Source organism: Protopterus annectens, chromosome 6.part0, assembly GCF_019279795.1.
Source record: "Protopterus annectens isolate FY-2018-M chromosome 6.part0, PAN1.0, whole genome shotgun sequence".
Taxonomy (NCBI): domain Eukaryota; kingdom Metazoa; phylum Chordata; order Ceratodontiformes; family Protopteridae; genus Protopterus; species Protopterus annectens.
The window spans coordinates 831771974-831796210 of NC_056737.1; the positions used below are offsets into that span (position 1 = coordinate 831771974).

The 24237-nt window shown below is 40.1% G+C and overlaps 1 protein-coding gene across 2 annotated transcripts in view; it reads right to left on the bottom strand.

The window, feature by feature from the left end:
* ZFYVE21 (zinc finger FYVE-type containing 21) overlaps nucleotides 1–24237 on the bottom strand; it is a 777981-nt gene that overhangs the window by 296071 nt on the left and 457673 nt on the right. For both annotated transcript variants that reach the window (XM_044074506.1, XM_044074507.1), the window contains one exon: nucleotides 5780–5922. In XM_044074506.1, coding sequence (XP_043930441.1) covers nucleotides 5780–5922 — 143 coding nt within the window. The remainder of the gene's footprint in view (nucleotides 1–5779; nucleotides 5923–24237) is intronic.

Genomic DNA, 24237 nt, shown 5'->3' on the forward strand with positions numbered 1-24237 from the left:
CATCCGATCCGGTACCGGAGTCTCGGGGCCGAAGATCCGTCCTTGGTTCCGGGACCGAGAGTCGGACCGATGTTTCGGTTCCGACTCTCCCTCTCGGGGCCTCGGCACGGATCGATTCGGTTCCGTCCTCGGGGTCGGTGCCTTCGGCTCCTGTTTCGGGGATTCTTCCCATTTCTTCGGAACCGGGAGATACCTCGACTCGGGACCCGGGGGCCTTCCACCTCATGAGGAAGGTGTTGTCTACCCAGACAACCACATCAGCAGGTACAGCTTCTCCTCCCCACAAAGGACCGTTATCCTCCTCTGCACCCACGGCCACGTCCAAGCGTCGGGCACCAGTGTCTCAGCCACCCCTGGAGGGTGCCCCCTCTTCCTCGGAGGCTTCTTCGGATGCTCCCCACGAAGAAGTTCCTAGGAAAAGACTGTGTAAGAGGAGACACTTGGATTCTCCACAAGAATCCTTGACATCTGATACTGACTTAGATGAGTCAGAAGGGTCCCCTAAGTCACCTTCAGAGGATGTCTCTTTTTCTGACATCTTGGAGATCCTAAAGCAGAGAGGTGACTGGCAAGCCCTCCCCCCTTCTGAGGAGGAGTCAGTTTTGCTGAAGGCATTTGGTGCCCGTCCTTCCTCCTCCTGGGTCACTCCGCCCTTTGATGAGTTAATGGAATTAATTGCTCGAAGGGTGTGGGAGACTCCTGACACTGTGGAACCAGTCCCTAGGAAGCCAAATAAGTACATCACGGCACCACAGGACAAAGCTTACCTCACCAAAGGAGTTCCAGTAGACGCCATGGTGGTGGCAGCGGCCACGAAAAAGGAGATGTCGGAGTCTTCCTCATCTGTCCATCCGCCTAACAAAGATTCTAGGACCATGGACAGATACGGGAAGCGCATTTTTAGTTCAGCGGCTTTCTCTATGCGTTCCCTGAACTATTTGACTCATTTTACACGTTTACAGAGGGATCTAGTCAAAGAGTTGGGAGATACCCTCCAGGGTGCTACAGATGCCGCTGTCTCAGAGAAAGTTACAGCGCATCTCAACACCCTTACGTCCATTGTGAACTCGTCCATGAGGCTGATATCCTATGCAGCAGAAGGATCGAGTAGGGCAGCGGCTTCAGCGATTGCTCTTCGTAGGCAATCCTGGATGCGCTTATGTTCGTTTATGGAAGCCTTCAAGTCTTCCTTTACTAACGCCCCATTTGACGGAGCCACACTTTTTGGCCCTAAAGTAAAGGAGACCCTTACCCGGTGTGAACAGGAGGGAAAGACTCTGTCTGCTGTCGGAGTCCATTTTTCCACCCCTTCCAGACCGTACCCCAAAGGGCAACGTGGTGGGAAAATGTGGTTTCGAAAACCCCAAGGATCTTTCCCAAACACACAGGGTGATGCCCCTCTAGAGGCAGAGGGGGCAGAGGTGGAAGACGCCGCCGGGCGGCAGAGGGGTCCGCAAAACCAAGGTGACAGGGATAACCTCCTGGCAAACCTTTTCAGCACTCCTGAGAGGAGGCCCGACTGTCCTGCTCTGGAGGCAGTCGGGTCGCTAGCTTTATACCCTCAGGCCTGGCAAAACCTTTCCTCAGACAATTGGGTAAAAGCGTTGTTACCAGAGGTTACAATATCCCATTTCTATCCACCCCATTCCAAAAAGAAAACTCCCAGATGTACCACCCCATCTGCGAGAGCCAGCAGCTACAGAAATTTCAAAGCTGCTAGAAAAAAGAGTCATCCAACCAGTCCCAGCGGACGAAATAGGATTCGGAACTTACTCAATGTTCTTTTTAGTTCCAAAGAAAACAGGGGACTGGAGGCCAATTCTGGACCTAAGCCATCTCAACACCTTTGTCAAGAAGGAAAAGTTCCGAATGGTCACGCTTCAATCGATCCTTCCATTCTTACAGAAGGGCGACTGGATGTGCTCAATAGATCTGAAGGACGCATACTACCACATCAAAATGGCCAGGGCGTCCAGGGATCATTTGCGCTTCCGGCTGGGAGCCAGTCATTATCAGTTTCGAGCCCTGCCCTTTGGTCTGACCACAGCCCCCAGAGTCTTCACCAAATGCATGGCAGTGGTAGCGTCTCATCTGAGGCGCCTAGGATTCCAGGTGTTTCCGTATCTGGACGACTGGCTCCTGTCTGCCACCACCAGGCGTCAACTGATACAAGCCAGGGATTACACCCTACAACTTTGTACACACCTTGGCATTTCAATAAATTTCGGAAAATCGTTGCTACAGCCATCACAGCATATCTTATTCATAGGAGCGGAATTAGATACGCGTCAGTTAGTTCTAAAACTTCCTACAGAAAGAATATTAGCACTTCAATTCAACATTTCCCTTCTTCTGTCGTCCAGAAAGTCCCCAGCAAAAATTGTTCTGAAAGTTTTGGGTCTCATGGCAGCTTCTCTCATTGCGATACCATTGGGAAGACTGCACATGAGAGTGCTACAATGGCTTCTATTTGCACAATGGTCATTCCAACAACTTCCACTGACTCACGAAATATTGATAACGAAAACATGCAAATCACACCTAATGTGGTGGTTACAGACTTGCAACCTATCCAGCGGAAGACCATTTGTGCTACCCACACCGTCAGCGACGATAACCACGGACGCTTCCCTGATAGGGTGGGGGGGCATCTTTCAGGGACAGACAGTCCAAGGCGAATGGACCAATCTGCAGTACAATCTGCACATCAATGTTCTGGAGTTGAGGGCAGTATTTTTGGCGTTGCAACACTTTGCTCCCCTTCTTCCTCCAGGGACCATTGCAGTTCAGACAGACAACATGTCCGTAGTCTGGTACATAAACAAGCAAGGGGGAACCAGGTCTTACCAACTATGCAGAGAGGCCATGAGAATTTGGCAATGGGCAGAGTCCACCGGTCGCTTTCTGATCGCAACGCACATCCCGGGTCATCCAACGTCATAGCCGACAGGCTGAGCAGGGCAATACTATTGCCTCACGAGTGGTCCTCAAACAGTCAGTTGCGGGAAGGATTTTTCGCAAATGGGGCCAGCCTACCTGCGATCTGTTTGCGTCTCCAATGAACGCCAAATGCAGGAGCTACTTTGCCCTATTACCCTCCAGGGAAGTCCCCAGGGACGCTGGTGCACGATTGGCCCCGGGTCTCCTATATGCTTTTCCTCCATTCCCCTGATTGCAAAGTTTCTACAGAAAGCAAACAACCTTCAGAGGACTATTATTCTCATTGCTCCGTTCTGGCCTCGTCAAATTTGGTTCCCTTTCTATTGCATCACCGCATTCGGGGACCTTGGATGCTGGACCCAGAGCCAGATCTACTGACTCACTCGTCAGGAGTTCCTCACCCATCCCTAGAATCTCTCCATCTAGCAGCTTGGCTGCTCCGCTTCCTTTCTAGCCAGGTCAATTCCCCTTACATCGGCGGTTCAAGATATTTTGGTAGCTTCTCATAAAGTTTCCACTACAAAGACTTACACCAGTAAGTGGAAACGTTTTGTCTTCTGGGCGGAGTCACATCAGTTGGACCCTGTTTCAGCTCCGTTGAATAAGGTTTTAGAATTTTTGACTGAATTATTTCATGAAGGAGCTTCCCCGGCTACTTTAAGAGTACAGTTAGCTGCCATTTCTAACTATCATGTAGAAGAAAGTGGTGCACCTATTATGGCTCACAGACTTTGTAAAGCCTTTTTAAAAGGTTCCTTTCATATCAGACCACCAGTCAGAAGTCCGACATCACCGTGGAATTTAAACTTATTGCTCTCTAAATTGATGTTACCACCTTTTGAACCAGCTTCAAGTTGCACTTTGAAATTTTTGTCATGGAAAACATTATTTCTAGTGGCTATTACATCTGCTAGACGGGTGTCTGAGCTTCAGACCCTTTCGGTCAAACATCCTTATTTAATTTTTCATTCTGACAGAGTATCCCTACGCACTAATCCATCCTTTCTTCCCAAAGTTTGTTCTACTAGTAATATTAATCAGTCCATCGAATTACCCACCTTCTTTAAAACCACTCTAATAAATTGGAGTATATGTTGCACAAACTAGACGTCCATAGACAACTCAGATTTTATTTGGATAGAACAAAAGATCACAGGAAATCTGATCAACTATTTGTAGCTTTTGCTGACAGCAGAAAGGGTCTTGCAGTTACGAAACGAACTCTTTCTAAGTGGCTAACTGACTGTATCATTTATGTTTATGAAGCTTCTGATCAAACATTATCAGCAAAACCCAGAGGACATTCTACCAGATCAATTTCTACATCTTTGGCTCACGCAGCTCGCTTACCTTTAGACACTATTTGTGCGGCTGCTACTTGGGCTAAACCACATACATTTATATCTCATTACAAAGTGGACAGGGTTTCTAGGGATAGGGCAACCTTTGGTTCCACTGTGCTCAAGAACGTTCTCCCTTGAGTTCCTCAGGATCATGGAGCTAGGACGCTACCCATGTGTAAGAACAAAGGCGAGATTGAACACTCTCACATAAAGAAGTTATGTCCTTACCATAACGTTCCATGTGGAGTGTTCATCTCGCCTTGGTTATTACACTCCCACCCTTCCCACCCTTAGGAGGAACGTTCGATTTGGTGCCTGGTCTGGAGTATTCTCCTTCTGCTGTTGCAGTATTACTGTTACTATCATACTCTGGGTATGTTTGTATATATGTATTTTTATGTATATAGTTGGCATGTGTGCGTGCTTTGTGTCTGGTTTGCTTGCAAACTAGATCTGAGGTAAAGGCAGAGGGGGATTGTGGGTATTAGATGTCCTCGAGCTTCTTCTCGATGCAGAGCTTGCAGTCGGCCGGCACGGAGCCGAGGTTCGGCTCCGAACCCATGTGTAATAACCAAGGCGAGATGAACACTCCACATGGAACGTTATGGTAAGGACATAACTTCTTTTTTCTTCCCATCTAGCCAAGACTAAATTGGTGTAGGTGGGTGCACAAGCGGCACCCATCGCTACACCTTTCTTCTGATGGTATAGTTCTCCCTTAAATTCCTTAAGTTCTCCCTTTTGATGTTTTGTTATTTGATGGGGGGACTGTGACACACAATGTCTCTAATCAAGTTTTACATAATGTTTCATATTTTACCACTGTCTGTTTTTATAATTTGCACTTTGCCTTATCTACTTTTCTTTATTATTATTTATTATTGTCATCAGATTTGCATTTACCAACTTCCAAAGTGCTCCTTAAATTGGTCTCCTAAGCAGCCATACTCTCCCTTGAAAAAATGGCATCTGGCTCTGGGGAACTAAACCAGTTAAAAATATGAAAAACCTTCGACTCGTCAACTGAACAGTCAACTGACTGGCTTTTTTTAATTGTTTTTGGCAGTATAAGCCAATTTTGACTTTTTCCTCCTTAATTTGGTAGCCCCATACAGATACTTTAATACCTTAGTAGGCAAAAGACTTATCCACTATTTTCATACAAGTGGACCTTTTTAGATGCAGAGTCTTGTCCTTGCGATTGATGTTCAGGTCTGCAACTGGCAATCCAGCCTGGCAAATCATATTCCAAAAGTATAACAGCAGCATTCTCCTGTCCTCTGAAAGCGACTAAATATATAAACTCAATACCTACCAACATAATCTGTACATCTAATCACATTTTTCTGGTTGTAATAAGCATACAGTAACACCTTTGTCACCCACATGCAGCTAACAAACCTCATCACCATGGTAAACAATAGACAGCTGTAACAGCATACCACTACATTGTTATCCAGAGTAAAGACCATCTTTTACCAGTTACTGAACATTACCTTGTGCATAGCTGATAACCAAGTGACAGATAGCTTCCGGTTGCCATTATAATCATCAGTTGCAGTGAGTTTCAGTTGCTGCTGTTCCTCTTTACCAGTTGTCCCATAAAGAATTAACATGCCTGTTGCACGACTATTACCACCTGAAGAAAAAGGGAGAATCACTGAACTGTAGGTGGGCTTTACTATACAATGTGTGGTATGGCAGCACTGCACATCCATAAAACAGCAGTAATAACCGACTACACATGAAAGTCATACTTCTGTACTGCTTGCAGGAGATAGATATATGCATGACACAAAAGCAGTATGAAAATATTCTACAATGTATGACTCAGCTGTGAAATGCAAAACAGTAATGAATTTCCGTACAGCAGATCAATTGTGCAGAACTAAAATATGCAACACAGAAGCTGTGAACAACTGTGGAGTTCAGCACAGCTATTCTACAAGGTTAGCAGTGTGTGCAAACATGGTGCACTTAATGTACTAGGGAAATACTAACAGAAAACCAGGGTTCTGCTTTATAAAGCTACATCACAACACATTAAGTATAACTGTCCAAAGTGCTTCAAGCCCATATTATACAATATCATGTTTTCTAAACGTATTTATACTGCATACAAAGCATTCACAGTTGTAAGCCGCAGTGGTGCAGCGGTTAGCATTTTCGCCTCACAGCAAGAGGTTCTCCTGTTCGATTCTCAGCTGGAGCGCCTTCTGTGTGGAGTCTGCATGTCCTCCCCGCGGTCGAGTGATGCTAAAGACATGCAGGTAGGAAGCGTGAATGGGCGTCCCTTCTTTGAAAGTTGGGCATCGGTCTGGCAACTCGGCACTGTAAAAATCCACTGCCAATCATGAGTGGACCAGAGTTCTGCTGTGGTGACCCCTAACCGGGAAAAGCTGAAAGACAAAGCATTCACAGTTGCAGTTAAGATAGCTGCCACTTTGTATGCCATGGACTATGTGAAAGGACAAGTTCTATGACTCTCATCATTAATGTGCACTTGTTACCAAATTAAAAGTGGGCTACAACTTACTATAAAGCATACATGTTAAAATCTGTAAGCAATTTTGTGCAGCTAACCAAAACTGGAAATTAATACCAAAGTAAACAAAATTCTCCTGATTTTGGAAAAATGGATAGTGTACATCATAAAACAAAAAATGAAGGATACACCCGAGGGTTTTGACGTAGTTTGGCAGCTGAGATACCAAACACTAACCTAACTCTGGCAACAACAAAAAAAAAAAAGCATCAGAGATAAGGTAGGGGCTACCACTTTGTACACCTAATACTTCTGTCAACTAACAAGACTGAAATATACCACATTTAAAAAAGAACACTTAAATATTCAAAAATAGCAGACGATGCAGACACCAGGGGCAACATGTTACCCTTAAAACTACATCACTTCTATTAGCATACATATCTGCACACAAAATCTCAAATGCTTTATCAGTTAATCATATTGCAGCATTTACAAGAGGATAAGATGCACATGAAGTCATGTGTTTTCATTTACCAAACAAGTGAATCAGTTGTGTTCTTTGAATGCACACTGTTGGAATATGTTGAAGGTCTTATTACTTTTATGTGAGATGTTCAAAGGCGATTACTAGGCTAGTGTCACAACAGCCTTTACAAGCCTAGCCAATAATACCCAGGATATGACAATATTATGTCTTAATTCCCCAGATATGGGATGGGGCAGTATTAGGGAAGTGGGTCTTTGGGTGTTGGAGCAGAGTCATTTTACAGACTGCCTCTGTCCATAAGGAACATGGTCAGTAGTCTGGGAGTGAATTTTCAATTCCCCATCCATTTATCCAAATTCTTTTTGAACAGAGTGAGGGATGGGATTTGTTTTACAAAGATGGGAAGTTTATTCCATATGTGAGGTAGCCTTTGGAATATACAAATCTGTCTCTCTAGCAAGCTCTGTTAAAGTCATAAATAAGGTTCAGGTAACCCTTGTATAATTTTCCTGTGAATATGTAACATTTTCATCAGAGCTGGATCAGAGAACACCTTGTAGGTCAGGCACAAGTCCCCTCTCAATAAATGAAATGAGATGGAGTAAAGGGGATAGGGTCTTAAGTAGGTTTGCACACATCTTACTCTGTATATTTTAGTGAGAACCTGTGGGGCCACTCCAATTGGTGTAAATGCCTGGTCAGGTACATGCATAAGGGAGCACTGTACTCAATTATGGGCCTGATGAGGGATGAGTACAATAGCACTACAACTTCCTTCGATCTTTATGCCATGCCTTTACTTACAAGTTAAGCTACACAGAAGTATGCCCTCACTACCATAGCTACCCAGTGGTAAAAGTTTAGGTTACTAACTGTGTTCCCAGGTCTCTCACCACTGGATCTACTTTTAGGGGTGTGCTATCAATATTATAATTTGCAGGGATATCTGATTTACTGAAGGGCATGATTATGGTTTTGGCACTAGTCGTTTGTCATTTTTAGACCTGTTTGTAGGATGTCAACATTGTTTGGGGATTCAGTGATTGCTCCCAGCTTACAGTTGTCAATTAACTTATTACCCTGACGCCCCCAACATTGGCCTTCACTTCAGAGAAGTATATACCAAACAGGAGGGGTCCTAACACGGAGGTCTGTGGGACACCATTAGTAACAGGTTACTTATCAGAACTGGATTCACCTAACCAGACATGTCCCCTGTCAATGAGCCAGTTAGCTATCCTTTTTTGAAGACGCAGGAGTTTATGCGCAACTCAGTAAGTTTATCTATGATCCCAGAGTAAGGGATTGTGTAGAAAGCTTTGGCCAGGTCTAGATACGGGGTGTGTACTGTTTTAACCTCATCCATGGTCCTGGTGACTTTCTCGAAGTAGCTCACCAAATTCAACAGGCAAGACCTCTCTTTGTCAAAGCCAAATTGGTCTGGTCCAGTGTTTGGAGAGTTTCTATGTCGTTATTGATGAGGTCCATGATAATTCTCTCCATGGCCTTGCAGATAAGACTGGTCAAGATTATGGATCTGTAGTTCCCTGGGTTAGCTGATGGGCTCCCCTTATGCTGAAAGATGACTGTTGCAGTCTTCCATTCTTCTGCGACAAAGCCTATCCAGAGGCTATGGTTAAACACATTTTCTAGTGGCCCTGATAGATTCTATTTTAAGCTATTTAAGAAGCATCCTGGAATGTTGTCAGGACCCATGAAGGTTCTGTTTTTGGCTTTAGCGAGCACAGTAAGGACCTGCTTCCTCATAATGACTGGTAGGGGGATGGTTGCAGGTATTTCTTTGGGTGTGGTAGGACGTAACAGAGGGGTGAAAAGTTTGAAATGAACTTGTCTGTCAGCAGGTTTGCTATAGTCTCAGGCTGGGTGTAAGTGTTACCATTCACGATTAACTCAGCACATTGCTGAGCATTTTCCCTGAGGTTACGAACATAATTAAAAAAAGCACTATGGTTATATTTTACCTGGGAGGCTGTCTTTGCCTCATAGTTTGTTTTGCTAGATTTGACCAGCTCTGTAATTTTTTTGTTTAGACTGCTGAGCGTCTTCTTGCAGTATTTTGTCTACTCCTTCTTGGCTTTGGAGCTAGCCTACTTATGCTAGGGGTCCACAGGGTGGTTTATTTTTGCTAGTAATCATAAGTTTGACTCGGACAGGTACTGCCTCCTCTATGCAGCTATGAATGAGGCTGTACAGTGTTTTTGTGTACAGCTCAGAGTAGGCCTCAGTGTTATATGGGTTTGGAGTGGCTTGGTTGAAGTTTCATACGGTTGTCACTTAGTTTAAGGGAATTAGGCCGACTTTTTTTTTTTTTTTTTTAAAGAAACACCTTAATCACTCATGACATTGGCAATCATACATGTATATAAATGAAAATCAGCCATATTGACAATTGTAGTTGCAAACATTATATATCACTTATAACCTACCCAATCATTGTCAGTCAAACATTGCATAGCTCATTCAAATCATCCCTTCTTTTAAACCTTTTTCCTCTCATGTATGTACTGGTCCCACAATTCTCATTTTTTCCTATGCAATTTGCTCCTATCCTTTTCTAAAGATACCAGTTCCAGTTGTTTTATCTCTGCTAGTATATTCACTACTTCTAGTACAGTTAGTTTAGACTTTGACTTCTATTTTCTAATAATTGCTTTTTTGGCAGCCACCATAATTATACTCAGCAAGGCCTTACTATGTCTAGCCAATTCAGAGTCTGTATCATAGCTCAGAAAAATAATTTCCATCAATACACCAATCTGCTCATCCAGTACCTCTGATAGAGTAATCTTTAAAGTCTGCCAACTCATTACATTCCAGAAAATATGTTCCCAATTATTTCTTTCTTCCCCTTCACCCCTCCAACATTTTCTGTCTACAGGAGGAAACATTCTCTGCAGTCTACCTGGGGCACAAAAATACACATGTAAACATTTCCAAGCAAAAACCTTAAATCCTCTAGAATTTGTTGCATATTAGGTAGGCATACATATATTTCCTATTGTTTCTTTGTGAACTGCTTATCCAATATGGCTTCCCAATCCTTTTTAACATACTATTGAGGTAATCCCTTTTTTCTGTTTAGCATTCTGTAGTTGCTCCTCTTCTTCTTCTGTGAGACCCCCCCCCCCTATTTTAGCAATACTTTAACATTTATTAGTCCCTCTAAATAACTTTGGTTACTTCTTAAACACATCTCCCTTTTCTTTTATTTCCACCCTATTTTTAAACCCCACTTTAATTTTATCCCACTCACTAGCTATATTTTCAGAAGATATTTATATCTTATCTAATAGTGCCTGCATAATTCTGACTACCCATTCCTTAAATTCCTCTCTTTTGAAGAGACAGGTGGGAAAGCATCAGTGCCTCATTTTTATTTCATTGCCCTGTACTTTTATTTTACTTATTGGCACGTGGCCTGAAATATGTATTGGGTACTTATCAATACTTTCAATTAAATGCACATGCTCCTGTGAAATGCAAATTCTGTCTAACCCAGCACAGTTTTTGTATCTTGGGGAATACTATGCAAATTCAATCTGAACTCCTAATACTGGATTCACATCTTCCATGCCAAATATTTTCATAAATGTTTTTGTTATATTTTCCCTTCTGGGCCCCTCCAGACACATTTTCATTGCTGCAAATCAAGTTCCAGTCCCCAACTATAAGTAATATTCCTTGCTGACAGTTGATTATTTCTCCCAGAATTTTCTTAAGCTCCATTACAGCAGTTTGATGTGTAATATAAATACATGCCAGTGTAATCCTCCTCCCTTGCCAGTATCCCCTTAGCACTACAAATCTACCACTATTGTCTTTTTTATCCTCTATCACTATTGGAGCTCCTCTTGGAATTAATATAAGTACTCCTCTCTTTCTCATACCCAGGTATTCCACTGAATAACCATCCTGAAAACTTTTTTTTTATCAAATTCACATGTTCAGTTCTTTGCAAGTGTGTCTCCTGTAGCACAGTTACTTGCACTTTACATTCTTAATATAGTTCACTGTTTTTTTTTGTATTTACCTGAGAGACCATTAATGTTTAAAAATGTTACAGAAAGCATCATATTCTTGAAAAATTATTATTCCCACCTTTTATGTACAACAATTTTTTTGTTAAATGTAAAGTTCCAGCTTTTGTGTTACATACATGCATTGTTTGGCAGGTTAATCTTTTATACAGTTGTTTTTTGCCATCTCCATTTCAGACTATGTCACATCTTACAGAATTCTTTGTTTTATTGAAAACCCTCAAACAAAATACAAACACACTCTCCAATACCCCACCTATTAACTTAATAATACAAAAAACTATGTACATTTTCAAATATTGAAGTTTTACCCTATTAGTAGGAACAAATATTCCAAACTGATGGCGCCCCCCCCCCCACACACACAAGCACTTGAGAAAACCTAAAAGAAAGGTTATCCATGCTAAGATGCATGGTACAGCCTGTGGTTCTATTAAGCGCTGTCTGGCCTTGTCTTATCTTTACAGCTCGGTCAGCTGGGAAAACACTTGAAGGCTTTCAGAAAACATTTTCTCCAAGCCATTTCTCTTTATCAGATTCTCTGCTACTGACATCAGAACCAGACACAAAACTGTTTACTAGAAAAAAAGCCTTATACTAGTCAATATTCTTTTTCATTTACTTTCTTTCTCTTAAAACTTGCTACTAGAATAAGCTAATGGCCTTAACCCAGTCATTCCCCTATGCAAGAATGAGGAAAAATTATACTGATTTTATCTTTTGTCAAGCTCTTAACCAGATGTTTTTTTTTTATTGCAATGCATACATTTCTTAAAACTGAACAAGGAGAAATGGATTAAGAAAAGAAAGAAATAACAGAAGCAACTACTTATATTAGTATCCCCATTACACTTAAAAATAACTGAAACAATTTACTTCATAGCATGCAAAGAAAATTATGCACTATTTAGACAGTACTATTAAGAAAAAAAAATTCACTTACAGTTAACTTTCGCCCTCCTCTTCCCCTCTCCTGTGTATTTTTTTAAACATAAATGACATGAAGTAGGTATATGCTTTAGAGTCTCCTACAAGTTTAACAAAGCCGAAGAACATCCAATATTTCCAGATTTTCTTGTTCTATTGCTTTCTATTTACATCTCCCAAACCCAGTCTCTGCTTCATAATGAACATACTCTCAATTCTTCTAGTGAACTCTTGCATTTTTCCCTCTCTCAAGCACTTTCCATTGAAACATTGGAAAAGGTTTCATTGCCACAGTCTCTATGTGGTTTTTATTACTAGAAGAACAAGAAGCAGAATCTCCTGTTTCATAGCTCACTTTATGTTGGACAAACTTTTGTATTTCCTCCTTAGCATGTACTTCATCAAAAAATGATCTTGTTCCTCCAGTGAAAAATATTTTGAAAATAGCTGAGTACTGGAGTTTGAATCTCATGTCTGTTTCTCAATACTCCCTGAATAATGGAATACTTTTACTCCTCTTCTGCCTGGTGTACAATGAGTAGTCATTCTCCACAAACACTCTGCTATCTCGTACTTTTAGTACTTCGTCCTTCTGCCACAGTTTTGTCAGAATCAACGCCTTGTGCTGGTAAGACTGCATCTTTACTATTAGAAGTCTATGTTGTTTTCTCAAAGCTAAGATTGGAACATACACATGATGTGCCCTTTCAATTAACAATTCCTGTTGTGGAATACCAGTCCAGTTGCTTATTTGTGTTTTCATAAAATTAATACAGTCCCCTCCTTCCAGCTTCTCAGGTACAGCAGAAAATCTCAGGGTTTTCCTATGTGTTCTTTTCTCTAATTCTATTCTTTTTGAAACATCTTGTGCAGTCTATTAGCCAGCCTCTTCTTCATTTCAACCTCTTGAGTTTTGCAGCTTTATAACCTTATCTGAATAGCTGTTTGAAGCTTCTTCCATTTTTTCCAGCCTTTTATTGTTTGAGTTGATATACTCCACCAGTGCTTCATTTATTTTAGTCAGGTCTGTGTGCAGTTGCCTTATACATTCCTCTAGGTTACTGGAAGTCATGTCTGGAGCTTGCATTGCTTTTTGCTGAAAAGCTGCAGTAGTTCTTTTCATCAAGTTTTCTAGATGACTGTCCTTCAAGTGCTCTGCATTTCTTTTTTCTTGTCATCCAGGCAGTGCACTCACTAGCCAGTTACTGAAATTTACCCAGAAATCTACATCTGCTGGCTTTCTCTGCTAAGTTTCTGTTTTCACACTGGGAGAGAGAGAGAGAGAGAGAATTAAGCTGTTACTCAATGTGCAGCCATCTTAGAAGTCAGAGGAAGGATCAAAATTTGGAATAATTTTGATATTTAAACATGACAACAATACACTTTTTAGTAAACAAAATGTTAGTACGAACAAGTGTGCTAGTACAACACCAGTGGATGAAAAGTACTAAAGAAGGCATCTTGTTTACTTTTTAAAATAAGCTATGTCATGATTTTATCTAACCTGGTAACAAGAAATGAACATGGACACTCCTTTGTTATTAGAGCACGACATACCATTTCTGAGACATCTCAGATTTCTCTTGTAATGTAAATATTTGTAAAGAATGCAAAATTTGTAACTCAAGTAGGTTGAGTTTATGACACTGTATAATGCATTGCATTTTTACATTGAGTTTGAAACTGTACCATCTTGTATCTACAATATATAATTAATGGTTCAGCATCAAAAATATTTACACACAATAAACTAGCAATGTGTTGTTCTTACTGAAGTCCAATAAATACGTTGCATACATATCTGTAAAAACACTTAATGCCACTGATACTTCTCAACAATTGAGCATTAAAATCATAACACTGGCCTTTAAAAAATCAAAGCAGAGGGTCAGAAAGAGGAATATTTTTCTTTATTTATTTTTTAAGAGTAGAAGGTCTTTCTATACTTGTACAGCGTTTTTGTGCAGGATTGCTTATTTAATAAGGCATGAACCTAAAAACAGGCCTGACTTATTGAGTAATATCAGTAAATCTAGGAGAAGCAAGGCCAAGTTTGAGGTCCAAAAATACAGCACTTTGCCTACATCATAACTGTTGAGATGCTGCTACTCTTGGTTTACCGTTTATTCTCAAAGCAGTTGCGCAAAAATAGCCAGGCATGTATCCCATTTCTATGTAAATATCTGTGAGGTACCAATTTTTTGGGATAAGACAAAGTCTGAAAGATGTTTGTATGCAGGAGAGATACTGAATTACATGACAAATTACTTTTTGAATAGAATAGATGCGAATGTAGTACTCCAAAGAGATGGTATAAATTACCCATTTTATAAGATGGCTCTTCAACATAATAAATGCTTAGTGTGTGTGTTCTTTAATACAATAAATAAATGCTTAGTATGTGTGTTTAATGAATGTTTTCATATGAGGAATTCTGTGAGTGCTGTCCGGTTTACTGGCAAAAAAGATAAGATGATACTGAAAAATTGGAGATATCACTTTGAGTGATACTAACTATAAGACATTAATGATCATTTTTCTGAACACATTTAACAGGACTGTAGATAAATTAATGGAAGATGGTATACATGGTATCAATGGTAATAATGATAAAGAAATTAAAATTATGTATTTACAATAATGTTTAATCTTTATTATATGTTCATACACTTCCATACTGAAGGACCAGTCACAACAATCTTCACAAAACTAGTGATATCTCTACCAGAACTCAAGTTCCTCTCTGCACACCAAAAATGCCTCACTCATCTTACTCCATATGCCCCCCCCCCAAATAGCAGCAAGAGAAAACTTACTCTAGTAAGGCATTGGAAGAGCTCTACTAAGTCTGCCAGATGGAAAATTTATAAGATGATAATTTGGAAGGGGGATGGAAGGCAGGTTTGTGAAGTATATGTACATGGATAATGATGATCTAACTTTATGGCAAGTACATAACTTTTTGTATCTTACATTACAAAGTCTGTATACTTCCATAGTAAAGGCCAGAGTCACCCAGCTAGCATTTTGGGTGACATCATGACAGAACACCATGGAAAATGGTGTTGCCAAAGAAGACCCAGACTTGGAGGCTAGATCCGGTTTATAGTACCTTTCAAAGGAATGCAGTTAAGCCCATGTCACAGGCGAACAAATACCATTTTACTGAAGAATGCCTGAAAATAAATGGATGGAGTAGCCATCGACCTGGTGCACTGAAATTTAGATTTGTATGGAAAACCCATTACTGGAAGTATAATGAAAAAGGAATATGGTTTTCCATTCACCTAGACAGCATTACTTCTGTGACTCTGTGGCCCAGTTTATTGGTTGCAAAGAAAGCAATTATTCACCTTTCCTTGAATCTTTGGCCCTTATCAAGTGAAGCCTCAAATGGCTGTGAACATTCAAACAATGTACAACATATTCTCCTTGTCTGAACAAGTGGGGGGGGGGGCATACTGACTGACGAGTTAATATTGGATTCTGAAGCTACTACTGCCATAAGGAATGGATTTGTACATAGAGATGCTCTGTCTTTACTGAATACTAAATAAGAAAGGTGGCAACAGAGAGCTTGGATCTCAGAAATCTGTCTTACTTAAGTAATGTTGACAAGAAGCAGCATTTCCCAAGCAAGAAATTTTAGATCAACTGGCAATTCAAAAGGGTGGATAGTACATTTTTTTTTGAGAGCAAAATAAGGTCCCATGGAGGCACACTTTCCTTTATAAGAGTTTGCGTAGAAAATTCACTCTTAAAATGGCCTTCTAAACCTTTTTAGTCAACACAGAGGAAGAATGGAGGTCTTGATGGAAAATGGAGATGGATATGAAATAAACTTTTATATTACACATAAATATTTTTTTTTCCTTTTTAACAATCATTCACTCCTACATTATACAAATTACTCAAGACATGTCTTCCCTGCTGCAGTGGTGGTGCTGCGGTAGCGTTGTTGCCTCACAGTAAGACGTTGTCCTGTTCGATTCTCAACTAGAGCGTCTTCTGTGTGGAGACATGCGTGAATGGGCGTACCTTCGTTGAAGGTTGTGCGTCAGGGCCGGCAACTCAGCATGTAAAAATCTACTGCCAATCATTAGCGGACCGGAGTTCTGCTGTGGCGACCCCTAACCGGGAAAAGTCGAAAGACACAACAACAACAACTCAAGACATGTCTTCCCTTAAATTTCAGTCCTCCTTCTGAACATTATTCAACACATATTGTTCCCACAAACTGTATTCCTAAGTAATGTGCTCCTTCCCTTTTCTATGGCTCCAATTATTATATCTCTTATACAACATTAAATAGTTCAGTTATGGTTGATTTAGACTTTGATTTCCATTTTCTACTAATTGCTTTTTTTGGCAACCAATAGCATTAAACGCAATAAAGCCTTACTATGCCTAAGCTATTCAGTTCCTATATCCAAGCTCAAAAGAATAATTTCCTTAGTTAAAGTAATTGCGTCTGCCAACAATATTTCTAACAAAATACTCCATAGGGAATTTTTTAAATCTGCCAACTAGTTGCATTCCCAATTACCAACAACAACACGCAGAAGCAGATGAAACAAAAATATTACCAACAACAACACGCAGAAGCAGATGAAATAAAAATATGACCAACCAGTGTCCAAAATGGGAAAGATTTATTCACTTCTCTACAATATCTCTAATGCCTTGGCATATCAGTACCTTCAATGGAGTAAAAAATTCCACACACTGCCACAAGTTATATAAAACACTATTAAATTAATAATCCTCAATCAATTACACATTTAAGCAATATTTTCTCATATTAAAACCTTCCAACTCCATTCAACATTAATCCCATCTGGGAACAAGGTTTCACACTTTAAAATAAAAAGTGCTTCCTTATACAGAAATGTTTTCTTAACATTTACCATTTCATTTTTTTCTAACTTTTTCTAAAACCGTACCCTGCAAACCCACAGGGTTACCACCATGACACTGTAAAAAAATGTTATGCAAGAGGGTTTTCAAATTTCTTATTCTTTATATCTCTAACATGCTCCTGCAAAATGTAATTTGAAAGCCCTCTTTCTTTTCCCGATGTAAAACTTATCACACAGACATTTTAAGGCAGAAATTATGGATTCTGTGTTGCAATAAAACCTATCCATCACATTAAATCTATGTCCATTTATGTGATCAAAGTACGAACTATATTCGCACGCTACACACTATCCACAGGGGAATGTTCCCCTTTGTATAGGTAATTTACATATCCTAACATTTGGACTTACAAATTTACTATGTACTAACCAGTTCTTGATAGTTCTACCCCTCTGAAATGAAAACATAGGGGACCTACATAAATATGTGAATTCTTTGAATTTAAAGAGAAAATTCCAATGTTGTCTTATCACACTACTAATCTGTTCACTCAAAGGGTCATAAGTGGCAACTATACATATTTTTTGCTGTTCATGATCTTTGTCTTTTATATTATTCCCATAGTTATACCTAATGTTTCCAAAATTCTTTCTTTACCTTATACAAAGAATCGTTTACCATTCCTTCACCATATCCCCTCTTTATAAACATTTGTACTGTTTTTTAAATTCTTCCTCCAAAACACCCTCATCATTACATATTCTTTTAACCCCCATCAATTCACCATATAGCAATGACTTCATAAGATGTGAAGGATGAAAGCTGGCTCAGTGAAGGAAATGGTTACTATCCTGCAGTTTTCTATACACTCTGGTTTTTATACCTTTATTTGTTCTTCCCTCAAGATGTACATCTAAAAATGTTACTTGTTGTCCATATGATGGTGCATCAAATTGTAAACCAGACCTATTTTTTGTAATTGTTCAGTGAACAACATAACATTATCATATCCCCAGGGCAAACAAAAAGATCATCTATGCATCTGAAATACATCTTAACATGTTTTTTTTTTAAACACACACACACACACACACACACACACACACACACACATTTATATTCATATTCAAACAGGCCCATTATAATGTTAGCATACACAGGGGCAATAGCTGTTCCTATGGCTGTACCCTGGTATTGATGATACAGTGCGCCATTAAATTGAAAAAAGCTATTTCTCAAACAAAAATCTACCAGCTCTGTTATATACATTGCCACCGGGCTGTTTCCTAATGCAAATTCAAGAGCCTCTATGCCATCATTATGTTTGATACTAGTATATAAACTTTTACATCAATTACTAACCAAATCATATTTGTCTGCCACTGCATCTTACTTATTTTATTCAAAAAATCAAATGTGTCTTGAATATATGATGGTTGTTTTTTTACCACATCTAACAAATAATTATGCAAAATAACACCTATCTTATTGAAAAAAATAGTTGCATGCAGATACTGTTGGTCTGCCTGGGGGGTTACTTATATGCTTGTGTAATACTTCCGCAGTGGTGCAGCAGTAGTGTTTTTGCCTCACAGCAAGAGGTTCTCCCATTCGATTCTCGGCTTGGGTTGGGAGTGCCTTCTGTGTGGAGTCTGCATGTTCTCCCTGCGGTAGAGTGGGCGTTCGAAAGACATGTGTTGAATGGGCGTGCCTTCATTGAAGGTTGGGCATTGGGCTGGCAACTCGACACCATAAAAACTAACTGCCAATCATTAGCGGACTGGAGTTCCGCTGTGGCGCCCCTAACTGAGAAAAGCCGAAAGACAAACAACAGCAACTTTCAGGAGAGAACAGAAACTAGCCATTTCACATCCTTCTCTATTAAATTTCTTATTCACATCTTCCTCTGAAAAGTAACCTAACCTAACCTATGCCCTTTTATTAATAGCTCTTGATATTCCTTAACTGCTTTCCTGTATTGTTCCACATGAGCTTTACTATACGTCTCAGTGTTGTCCAGATGTTCATAACACATTTTCAAATAATGTTCATAATGTAACAACCACTTTATTTCCTTTATCGGCAGGCTTAAAAATTATTTTCCTGATATCACTTAAATTCTTCAAAGCTTGCCATTCTAATTTGGTTAAATTATATCTCACTTTCTTGTTTTTCTTAAATTCATTAAAAATTGACTCTATGGCAAAATTTAACATCGCAGAAAGCTGCTGTACTCCTTCATGACTGAACAGTGGTATAAATTATGTCTTAAATGGCACCCTACTTGTGTCAAGCTTATAATATGCATTACATACATTGTAATCATCAACATCCGAAACACAGGAGTAGAAACTCAAATCAGAGTCACAAAATTCATCCAAACATTGCTCAGCATCGAAACAACTCTTATTATATTGAAAAAAGTTTTTTTTTAAAATGTAACTTTCTTACCAAGCAGAAAATGTCCCTTTTAATCATATGTAGCCTCGGCATTACCGTACGGACAAACTTAAGACCTAGATTCAGTACAGCTGTCTCACAGTCATTTAGTACATAGCCAGGTATGTTAAGTATATAGTCAGAGTCACTCAATACATCAGTCCCTTGTAAATTTCTTACACCTTTGTTGTTGCTGTCCATCCCTATTTGATTCATAAATGTTTCTTCCCCATTTTCTGGTATTACCTTGCATCTTTCCTTGATAAAAGTTTGTTGCATATAATAAGGTTCCTTCGCTGGAGGTAACTCAGGATATTCTATGAAATCACTGTCCCAATTGGTAGATTCTTCTATATATTGAAAAGACACCCCCGCGCCCTCATTCCGCTCTATATCTTCTTCCGGTACCCGGAAACAGACGTCTTTACATCATCTATTGGACTTTCACAAAAAAGCGGAACATTGGAGTACTCCCTTAAGTCCCTTAGCAGCTTTTTCTTTTTTTATAACTAAAAGCTGCTGTTTCACATCTGCCAGTCTATTATTAATTTCACACAAGTATTGCTCCAACTTACCGGCAGATATGTTAGCTGTTTAAGCGTCACATACTATTGAAATTTCCTGCTTAAGCTTACGTTGTTTTAACAAGTCACACACTACCAAAATATTTATCCAGTCTATAGAACACCTGTGGGGCTGCAGCTACCCATCTCCATTGGAATTTTACATCATCCTCATCTTTAAGATAAAACGGGGTTGATGGGTTATTAAATGCCCTTAAACCCCTAGGTGTTACATCAAGTTCTATACAACTCTGTAAGCGGAGGATGTTAAAATGAACTACCAATTCCTTATTCATCAGATTTTCTAGTTGGTCATACATTTTTTGCACCTCTGCAGATAATGAACCAACTGAAGACTGCCCAATTGTTGAGAATGGATTGTTCGTTCTCCTTTTTTCTTCCAAGAAAAACTTTTCCCAAGGTTTCGCATCCCCTTTCTCGGGCAGCAGTAGTACCACGATCTACAGCCTGCTCCCCCTATTTGTACCACATAATGCTCAATACTTCTCTGAGTGGAATTGCTGTATTCTTGCCTAAAAATCCTTGGCAAGTCGTATGATGGATCACTGGACATGAAGAAACACCAACAACAACACGCAGAAGCAGATGAAACAAAAATAGGACCAACCAGTGTCCAAAATGGGAAAGATGTATTCACTTCTCTACAACATCTCTAGCACCTCGGCACATCAGTACCTTCAATGGAGTAAAAGATTTCACACACTGCCACACCTTACATAAAACACTATTAAATTGATAATCATTAATCAATTAAACAATTAAGCAATATTCTCTCATATTAAAATTTTCCAACTACATTCAGCAATAATCCCATCTGGGACCAAGGTAAAGTGTCTCCTTTTACAGAAGTTTTTTCTTAACATATACCATTTCATTTTGTTTGCTAACTTTTTCTAAACCGCACCCTGCAAACCCACAGGGTTACCACCATGACAGTTCCTATATCCCAGCTCAAAAGAATAATTTCCTTAGTTAAAATAATTTTGTCTGCCAACAATATTTCTAACAAAATACTCTGTAGGGAACTTTTAAAATCTGCCAACTAGTTACATTCCCAAAAAAAATGTTCCCAATTACCTCTCTCCTTCCCAACATACCTCTATCTTATCTACTGGAGGAAAATTTCACTGAAGTTTGCATGGGGGTAAAATGCTTATTCAAATACGTTCATGCAAAAATCATAAACCTTCTGGACTTATTTGCATACTTGATACTTGGGAGCCGTACAAATACCCTTCCATTATTCCTTTGTATATTGCCATTGCCATCCCATTCTCTCTTCCCAATCTTTCTAATCTCTACTCTACAGTTACCATGCATTTTAAATGCCCAAATAGTTAACTTCAGCTGCTGCTCTAGACTAAACCAGAACTTGTCTTTAACTTAGCACTCCCCTATCCCTTTTTCTTTGCCTATAATCTGTTACTAATCCCTCTAACCTGCAATCCAAACTTCTGCTTATCCTTATACACAATGTTACCACCTCCCCCAGTTACTTGCTCTCAACACCTTGGTTTCTTTGCTAATTTTCTCCAATAAATTCCAGGCCCATCTTGCCTAGTTTCTATGGCTCTACTTGCAACCATCCACATTGGTAAAGTGTACTTTCTTCACTTCCATGGTGGCTAACTTCTCAGAAAATGTTCTGCTACTTAGGAAATATAATGTTCTATATGGTTGCTGTTGTTCTCCTTACGGGCTTCCATCCAAAATCCTACTCTCTCCATTTCTTGAGCTCACCCTTCCTCTGTTTAGAAACATTTCTTTCCAGTGATTTTTACCTTCTACTTGCATTATGTATGCAATCCGCGGTGGTGGTGCTGCGGTAGCATTGTCACCTCACAATAAGACGCTGACCAGCTCGACTCTCAGGTAGAGCGTCTTCTGGGTGGAGACATGCGTGAATGGGCTTACCTTCATTGAAGGTTGTGCGTTAGGGCTGGCAACTCAGCACGTAAAAATCAACTGCCAATCATTAGCGGACCGGAGTTCCGCTGTGGCGACCCCTAACCGGGAAAAGCCGAAAGACACAACAACAACAACTTGCATTATGTATGCAAGCCTTAATCACACAGCTCTAATGCATCCCTTAAAATCAGGTAATCCTAACCCCCCAATTCTATACAGAGAAACAACTTATCTCACTTAATTCCTGTCTTTCCCTCCCAAATACATTCCTTCAGTTCTATTAATTACTCTAGACAATTTCCCCTCTGGTTGATGAAACTAAGCTGACCTGTATATAAATCTGAAAGGACTAGAAACATTCTCATTGCTTGTATCTTACTATCTAAATCTATAGTCAAGATCTTCCAACGTCTCAGTTTTTATATTATCCTTAGTTACTTTCTTCCAACATATCCTTAGTAGTCATAATAGAAGCTTTTTTAACCCATATATGTAAAACACTTTACCCTATGTTTCCAGAAAGTACAGTTGTTTAAGAATGTTTCATAACAGTAGATGTCCTACTGATCACAGTCCCAGTATTCTTAACATACATGTTTTCAATCCATTGATGTCCAGCCAGGGTACCAAACCTTTACCTTCCTGAGGGTGTATGTCTGATATGTTACCTCAGCTCCCATGTGGGGTATATATAAGGCAGGCGTACCTCCGACTATATACAAGCCAGCAGCCTGAAGACTACGGAGACGGGAAATTGGTCAGCTAGGAGGGCTCTGTATGTCAATGATGCAAGTAAACTCCCCCAAAGGCAGTCTATAGCTTACACACAGGGAAACAGAAATACTGGAGCAGAGGAAAAGGCGGGAAGCACGGAGGGAAGGAATACTACAACAGTGACCTATCTGTAGAACATCAACTGTTACGGTAAGGTCTTACACAACTGTACTAACTAAAATCCCTGTTGCAGTATTCTTAACATATGGGCAAGTCCCAGAGCTGAAGAAGGCAGAGAGGACAGAAGCCAGCTAAATGAAGGATGAGCTGTCCAGGACACCAGACAGGACAGACCTAGCAAAAGCAGCCCTGGATCTGGGAATAGGGCTCAGTCTTGTAATGCTTGGTGAAGGTGTGCAAAGAACACCAGGAGGTCACTTCCAAGACAGAACTGGCATCTACACCTTTGTGGAACACCCCAAAAGAGGCTACTGCCCAAGTGGAATGTGCTCTTGGGCAGGAAAATAATACTTTCCCATATTGTATGTAAAACAAAGAAAGCCTTTGTTATCCAAGATGCAATTATTTTCTTAGAGACTGGCTGGTTCAGCACAGAATCCTTGAATGAACCAAAACATTGGCCAGTTTTTGTTTTGTCTAAGTAGAACCTTATCTGCCTGTAAATGTCTAGTGATTTGAGAGTTCTTTCCCGCTTATCCTTGGGATTAGTAAAAATGGTAGGCAGGTGGATAGCCTGATTGAGGGACATCTCATTCTCCACCTTAGGCATGAATGATGGATTGGCCCTGAGGGTTACCCTGTCCCTGTGGAAAATGAGAATGGGTGCAACAGGCATGATGTTCAGACACTATACAGGCAGAGCTAAGAGTCAGAAGAAGGATAGTCTTTCAGGGGCAGAATTTTGAAGTGGCAGAAGCTGCTGGCTCAAAAGGGAGTTAATTTCCTCAGCATAAAGCTGAAATCCCAGGGAGGAGAATTTGGTTTCTTTGGCAGTTTAAGCTGTAAGAGTCCCCTCAAGAAAAGCATGACTTTTGTACTGGACATGAGAGGAGGATCAAGAGGCAAGCAGGCATTGATGGCAGACAGATGGGCTTCAATGGAAGAGTAGGCTAGACCAGAATGCAACAGTTCACAGAGATACTCAAGGACAGATGGGGGCATCTGATAACAATAGGTCGTGGCTGTGCTTGAAGTACCAAACAGAAAATCTCTTCCCTTAGCTGTATTTGATTTTCTGGTGGTAGTTTTTCTGACTTCCTGGAAAACCTAGAGGAGAAGAAGTGTCTTTTAGGTATCAGAACCCTATCATCCACAAAGTGACACAGAGAGGCTACATATGGATGGAGAAGCAGACTTTGCTGTTAAGTGACCAGACCTGGTTGAAATTATATTTTTCAACAGTTTCCCTTGTATGGGTGGAGTAAGAGGGGAAACCAATGCTGTCTTGACCGGAAAAGAGCCAGGAGTA